The sequence below is a fragment of the Puntigrus tetrazona genome, unplaced genomic scaffold (assembly GCF_018831695.1).
Source record: "Puntigrus tetrazona isolate hp1 unplaced genomic scaffold, ASM1883169v1 S000000148, whole genome shotgun sequence".
NCBI lineage: Eukaryota > Metazoa > Chordata > Actinopteri > Cypriniformes > Cyprinidae > Puntigrus > Puntigrus tetrazona.
In genome coordinates this window covers 147,501-155,000 of record NW_025047824.1, presented here as the reverse complement: position 1 = coordinate 155,000, position 7,500 = coordinate 147,501, and the positions used below count along the sequence as shown (strand labels likewise).

Sequence of the window (7,500 nt, the reverse complement as noted above, 5' to 3'; positions counted from 1 at the left end):
ATCTGCATAATAAAAACCTCAAAACGTAGCTGTAAACGGCTAAGATCATCTGGATCCACTCAGAACGGCTGAAATTAAAGCGTTTAGCGCATTTAACAAAAAAAGCCTGATTTTAAACAATGAACGCTATTTTTGTGCCGCCTAGACGGCAGATGGAGAAAATAGAAATAGATTTATAGAGCATTTGCGACAGTTTTTTCCGATATTTTCAACAGACGAGATGCGTGATACAAGCCATAGCGAAGAGTATCCGGAGCAAAAAAAATGTTTTTGTAGATGTACAATTTGTGTGTTTGTTTGTCATGAAGTCATGAAGGCTAATTGAAGGAATAAGTCCTGCGGACGTTATGCTAGGTTTTGAAGAAACATGTTTTCTGTAAATTGAAGTAAAACATAAAATTATTGGTTTAAGAGAAAATACTACATTTGCCAGCATTTTGGAGACGTTCTCCTCTAAACGTTTTAACGTAAAAAAAAAAAAAAAAATTGGAATTAAAATGTTAGTTTTAGGGCTAACGTTATTAGAAACCAGACAAAGTTCTAATAATGGTTTGTTAACTTCAAGAGAACGTTCATTGTTAACTGGAAAAGTGTTTAGTATGTAGCGCGTATTGAATTGATGATGTCGACAATCACAGGAAATACAGCTCAGTTGGAGTGCAATGCATTGTGGGATGCAGTATTGCAGATGTAGCAGGTCATCCGTGTGTTCCACGCATGCCGAATATTTGCTGACTATGCAATCTTCACCTTAATCAGAAATAGCTAGAGTATTATGCTAGTCGCTTCAAACAGAGTCACGGTTTTGCGATCCTCATGTGCTGATTGGACGACCTTCCTCACTGTGACGTTGATATAAACTGTGACGTCTGCCGACATCTGTGCGTTTAAACCTACTTTGACAGCACCGACGGCTTGTTGCGTAGCGTTAGCATCTAGCTAAATCACCATTAACCCCACTCGTTAGCGTCCTGCATTTAAAACCCGCTGTGTGTGGTCGCAGCTTCGCTCTTCGCAACTTTATGTTGAGTAAATATTGTTAGAAAAGCGTAAAATTGTGCCGCGCAAGGAATTATGGGTGAATTGCGAGTACTGCACGCTTTTTCGCCCTCAAAACTAAGTAAATGTACAATAAAATAAGAGGAAACCGATCAAACTGTAAGAGGAAAATTCCCATTTTTGGTGGTAACTGATGGTTTCTAAGTTTTCAGCGTGTGACAGTTAGCTTGAGTTGCTAACATTAGCTTTTCAGTAGCATTTTTTACTTTAAATGTTTTAATATTCGCTAAAGTGAAGAGACAGCATCACACGAAAAGAAAGCGAAGATTTAAAGCTCAAGAGACACGGGCTTGCGCCTATAAAACAGGATTTAGAGATGTCCCAACACTTTTATGATGTCGACAGATAAACACATCAGCCGCTTTTTATAAGGATGTGAATTATAGGCCGCGATGAAAGCCCAGCTGTCTTTTCTTTTATTTGTCTCATTCTTCGTCCCCTAGATGCTTTGCGAAAGACGTTATCGTTAATTCTTTGCCAGAAAGACACTTGTAAAATATCCCGCGGTTGTCTCGAGTCCCACTGTATGATATCACGAAGAAGCTGTTTTATTAGAGATCTGCTCATCGTGAACTTTAATTCACCCTGAGTTTTGCCTGTTATCACCACGTTCATGTTGAAGTCTGTCATCATCCTAAAAAAAGAAACCAACTCAGTTCTTCAGGGTTCTGCTGCCTGCAGTATTTTCAACTCTCTTCGAGACGATGTACACTGTACTCGGCCAGTAAAATAGACGTGACTCAGGATTTTTAGATGTGATTTGTACGTGCCATAATTCCTTTAACTGGGCGTCTTTGCTCTTTGTAATGATTTTCCTGGGTTTGTTAAATAAAGCGGTTTGTGAATGCCTGCATTGTTGTTGTTATTTTGTGGTCATCCCAAGTAAAAATAAAGTGTAGGGTCTGCTTGAATGCACTAAAAAGCATTAGTGCATTCTTATTTTGTGTGCTACATAAAATTGTGAAAGATATATACTATAAATACGTTACTTTTCCCACTCAGTTTCTCCACCAAATAATGCTTCATCGCGTCATCAGACGTGACTGTGATTGGTCTGATCTGACGCACGCTGAGAAATGTAACTGGTAGCACGTGACACTTGGCGTCAACGTCATCTGCGGTCTAAATCCTGATAGCGAAAAAAATATTTTTTTAATAGTTCTTCATTTGAAAACGCGCCGTTTAAAAATCCAATTAAACGATCGCTCACGCCAATCTTCGCGTGCTTTGTTTGTGTGGTTTACGCGCCGCCGCCTGCGCTTACGTCATCATCCCGCGCCAGATTCAACATGGCGGGCGTTGTTTAGTTGTTATTGATCCGCGGTTCCAAATCAACCGACAACCACTGAATCCGGCAGCCTTCTCGTACCGTTGTCCACCATGAGCGACGACAAGCAGACAGAGGGTCGCAATTTCTTCATGGGTTACGATGACCTGAGCGACAGCAGCAGTGACTCGGACGGCCGCGAGTCCGGTGTGAAGAACCGAAGCGAGCCGGAGCCCTCGGGATCTTCTGGAGCGCAGAGCCGCAAACGAGCCGCCGAGCCGCTGCCCAAACCCGACGATCTGTTCCGATCCGTCAGCAAACCCACGTTCCTCTACAACCCGCTCAATAAAGTCATCGACTGGGACAGAAGAGCCGTCAAAGCGCCGGAAGAGGTCAGCCTCTCCCTCACGCACGCGCTGCTCGTTATTATTATCATGCAAAACATTTATTAAAAGCCAGAGAAAGAAGTGCGTAGCGTTAGTGTGGAACCTTGCCTTTGGGCTTGAACTCTATAGCAGTGCTGTTGAAGGATTTGCTTACTGTAGAGTTAAAGTTATCGCGTCCATTCATAAATTAATACGTTCTTACAAAATACAAACCAGAAGACCTAAGTAATGCAATCTAAATAATAATAATAATAATAATATTTTTATTTGTTAAAGTAGTTAACAATTACTATAATTTAGGCCATTGAGTAGTTTAGTCAAATATTTCAAACATATTTATGATTTATCGCATATAGACCAGTTCAGTGAAATGATACATGTCTTACTCTATAAGTGACATATTGTTTCAGCCTCCGAAAGAGTTTAAGGTGTGGAAGAGCAATGCCGTTCCTCCTCCTCAGACGTACGTGACGGAGGAGAAGAAGAAAGGAGCTCCTGATGGGATGGACATGGCCATCAAATGGTCAAATGTATACGAGGACAACGGAGAAGACGCCCCTCAAGCCCACGGTGGCCCCGCCCACTTCCTACCAGAGGAGGAGGAGTCACAGCAGCCAGACTCTGGTGACGTCTATCTATCAATATATATATAATATATATATATATATATATCTGTCTGTATGTCTACCTGTCTGCCTATCTTTCAGTCTGTCTATCTATCTATCTATCTGACTGTATCTGTCTCTCTCTCCGTCCGTCTCTCTGTCTGTCTCTCCGTCTTTCTGTCTGTCCCTCTGTCTGTTTGTCCATCTATCTGTCTCTCTCTGTCTGTCTGTCTCTCCGTCTCTCTGTCTGTCCGTCTCTCTGTCTCTCTGTTCGTCCGTCTCTCTGTCCGTCCGTCTCTCTGTCCGTCCGTCTCTTTGTCCGTCTCTCTGTCCGTCTCTCTCTCTCTGTCTCTCTGTCCATCCATCTGTCCGTCTCTCTGTCCGTCTCTCTCTGTCTGTCTCTCTGTCCTTCTCTCTGTCCGTCTCTCTGTCCTTCTCTTTGTCTCTCTGTCATCAGACGTCTCTCTGTCCGTCTCTCTTTCCGTCCGTCTCTCTTTCCGTCTGTCTCTCTTTCCGTCCGTCTCTCTTTCCGTCCGTCTCTCTTTCCGTCCGTCTCTCTTTCCGTCCGTCTCTGTCCGTCTCTCTGTCCGTCTCTCTGTCTCTCTCTGTCTCTCTCTCTGTCCGTCTCTCTGTCTGTCTCTCCGTCTGTCTGTCTGTCCGTCCGTCTGAAAGCTGTAGTGAAGTGTCTGACAGTCTTTCTCTTCACAGATGACGATGAATCAGGGAAGCAGCAGAAGTCCGTGAAGAAGCGCCGCGTGGAAACGTTCCAGCAGAAGGAAAAGAGGAAGCGGGACATCGGTCAGGCCACGTCAGATAAGAACTTTGTGGAAGAAGAGAAGCGGATCCTGCGGCAGTGTCTGGAGTGACGCGCGCGTCCAGATTCAAGCCGTTTCTTTTAATCCCTCCGTCTGTAGTCCGGGACCTTCTAAATTATTATTCCAGCGTCACGTCCGTGTGAAGAGGGTTAGTTTAAGACCCCGCAGGTTGCTCTCACGATGTGTTTGTGTTGTGGACGTCGTTGTAAGTATGATTTCAGCTGTAAAGTTGTAGCTTGTAAGGAACATCCTCCTCTGGTGTCCTGTATATTTCCTATCATTTGTAGCTTGTCAAATGGATAAAAACTCCTCTCTGAGTCTCTGTTCAAGTGTCTGTGTGCTTGTACTGATGTTTTCCTGTCACTAGGTGGAGACACTCGATAAGATTTGATCCAAAGTGGCTTCGAAAGCTCATTGAAAACCTGGCATTAAAACTGCGTTCGGAAATAGAATTTAATGCAGAAATTTCATAGGTTATGCTCTCAAATATTTACCATACGCCCGCCATTTTTTTCATATATGCCAAAAATATTTAGGGTCATAAGTAAAGATCATGTTCCATAATAATATTTAGCAAAGTCCCTAATACAAATATATTTTTTTGCACCCTCATAGTCCAGATTTTTTAAATAGTTATATCTCGTAACAAACCAAACATCTGTAGAAAGCTTATTTATTCAGCTCATATAAATGTATACCGTAGGGATATTATGTTTAATTACTATTTTTTGATAAATATAATGGTGTATGATCTTTTAAAACGCGCATTACCGTAGTAAATAAAGACTCCAGCTGCGGCACGGATCTGTTTTCCCGCGGGACGAAGGATGCGGAGAGCGGCACGAGGTGATCAGAGGGATTCCTGGGAGTTCTGTCGTCTCCGGCGGACGAGAAACAGGTAGAAATGCAGATGATAAGATTCCAGCGTGCAGGTATGTGCCCGGCCTTGTCTCAGACCTCGCTGTGTTTTCCTCACGCCTCGATGAACATCAGGAGATTCCAGCTGCTTCTCCACGACCTCAACCACAACGGGTTTAAACGGCTCGTTGTTAAAGTATAAAGATTCCTCAATACGTTTTTATTTTGATTCCTGTTTTCAGTGTTTATGGTTATGTTTCAGTTTTGTTTTTTTATATATATTAAAAAAAAAAAAAAAAAAAATATATATATATATATATATATATATATATATATATATATATATATATATATATATATATATATATATATATATATATATATATATATTGATTATATAATTAAATATATTTTTATATATTTTAATTTTAGTTCTGGAAGAAATTCACTAGCCCTATATACTATTCTATAATATATATTTATTTGTGTGTGTGTTAATTTTTTAAATTTTTTTTATTTTGTTGCCTTGTTTTAATTTCAGACGTTATTTTGTATGAAGATTTAGTTTTATTTATTCGTTATAGTTCGCAATAGTTTTAAAGAGTTTCTATTTTTATATTGTCTGTTTTCTTTTTAATATTAGTTTCATTCACATGTCATTTTAATTTGGTCGTTCGCTCATTTGTTTTTATTTGTATTTCATTTTGGTTTAGATTAAGCTAATATAAATGAAAAAGCTGAAATAAATACACATCTAATCTTAAATATTTTTTAATGCAGCTTTTTCATATTTTGTGCGGGGGTTTTTTTCAATAACAAAAAAATCAGGTTTGTTTTATTTCAATAAAATATGTTGAAAGAAACGTTAACTGAAATATAAATTAAACCCATTTTTTAATGCTCATAATTTTAGTTAACTACAATTACCCAAACCCTGATATATCTCAGCTATGGCATTTATTGAAGCTTTTATTAATTTCATGCATCTGCACATTGTGTCTTTTGTGTTTTTTAATCTCCTTGCAACTTGTAGAAAGGACCTAGAACACCATAGCAACGCCCTAGTAACCACGCAGCCTTTTACAATCGCAAACTCTACTCCCACTTTCTCCTGAAGATGTAAAAATCAAGTTATTCTCTGAAGCTTTCTGTCTGCTGTGTTTCCCTGCGTCTTAAGACTGGACTGAGGTCTCTGTGGCGGTTCGGGTGACAGCGTGTGTGTTCATTAAAGGCAGAGCGGTCGTCACGGCGATTGAGAGGCGGGTGTCTGGACTGTCCGTCGCCATAGCGACGAGAAACCGGAAGCTGTGACCTGCTTCAGTCGCTCTTATCTAGTGAGAGCGGACGTCACTTTAGAGCAGAAACATTCATTACAGACCTGCCGTGAACTTAAGCAATGATATGTTTATTCTGTAGAAGTCGGTGGGAATTATATATTTAGTCAGTTTTGCAAAAAATAGTGTATATGTTTGTGATTTAGGGTGTTGTTACTTTTTATAGATTATACTTATAAATTAATAATAAAATACAAAGTATAAATAAATGGTTATAATTTTACTATACATTTCCCAAACCCTGATAAATCTCAGATATTGCATATATGTGCATTTATTTAAGATTTCATTGATTTAATGCATCTACACATTTGTCTTTTGTGTTTTTTAATCTCCTTGAGACTTGTAGAAAAAACATATATACATATAGTGTATATGTATCTCTCTCTCTCTCTCTCTCTCTCTCTATATATATATATATATATATATATGTGTGTGTATATATATATATATGTGTATATATATGTGTATATATATATATATGTATATATATATGTATATGTGTATATATATATGTGTATATATGTGTATATATGTGTATATGTGTATATATATATGTGTATATGTGTGTATATATATATGTGTGTGTGTGTGTATATATATATATATACATATGTATATGGATATATATATGTATATATATATATATATATATATATATATATGTGTGTATATATATAGTGTATGTGTGTGTGTATATATATATATATATATATATATATATATAGTGTATGTGTGTGTGTGTATGTGTATATATATATATATGTATATGTACACATTATCTATACAGACACATACATACCATTTAATATGTGTCTGTGTGTATATAATATTATATATGTAATAGTATATTACAGTACTTATTTAATAATAATTGTCATTATTTTTAATTTGATCATTTTAAAGACCTAAAACAAGTTCACTGAAAGAAATTCTACCATAATTTATACCCTAAATTGTAAAGCGGTTTTGCTGCTTTAGAGTCTTATTCCTCACTGATCAACTCCTAAAACACATTTCTATTGATTGTAGATAGTGTTAACTTCTCTTCTTTTTATGTTTTGGTGTGCAGTAAACTCCACCCTAAGCAGTACGCCATCTAAACTACGATTGGAGACGCACTCGTCTCGCTCATACAGTCCAGCAAAATCAGCTCTCCTCGGCTCCGTCCAGAAC

The 7,500-nt window shown here is 38.3% G+C and overlaps 2 protein-coding genes across 3 annotated transcripts in view; both read left to right on the top strand.

Moving 5' to 3' along the window:
• Positions 1-1,908, top strand: part of ddah1 (dimethylarginine dimethylaminohydrolase 1) — a 46,051-nt gene extending 44,143 nt beyond the window's left edge. For both annotated transcript variants that reach the window (XM_043230292.1, XM_043230291.1), the window contains exon 6: positions 1-1,908. This exon is cut by the window's left edge and continues 294 nt beyond it. The gene's annotated coding sequence lies outside the window, so the exon portion shown is untranslated.
• Positions 1,909-2,307: 399 nt separating this feature from the next.
• On the top strand, positions 2,308-4,456 carry cunh1orf52 (chromosome unknown C1orf52 homolog). Its single transcript, XM_043230293.1, has 3 exons — positions 2,308-2,718; positions 3,123-3,336; positions 4,026-4,456. Exons 1-3 carry the CDS (start codon positions 2,440-2,442, stop codon positions 4,181-4,183), a joined length of 651 nt encoding a protein of 216 aa, XP_043086228.1. The 5' UTR covers positions 2,308-2,439; the 3' UTR covers positions 4,184-4,456.
• Positions 4,457-7,500: the final 3,044 nt, after the last annotated feature.

What these genes read in the sequence shown, in the direction of transcription:
- cunh1orf52 (XM_043230293.1), top strand. Translation starts at nt 2,440, where the DNA reads ATGAGCGACGACAAGCAGACAGAGGGTCGCAATTTCTTCATGGGTTAC. An exon ending in CCGTCAAAGCGCCGGAAGAG is followed by an intron (nt 2,719 to 3,122) that starts GTCAGCCTCTCC and finishes ATATTGTTTCAG; the next exon opens with CCTCCGAAAGAGTTTAAGGT. An exon ending in GTCACAGCAGCCAGACTCTG is followed by an intron (nt 3,337 to 4,025) that starts GTGACGTCTATC and finishes TTCTCTTCACAG; the next exon opens with ATGACGATGAATCAGGGAAG.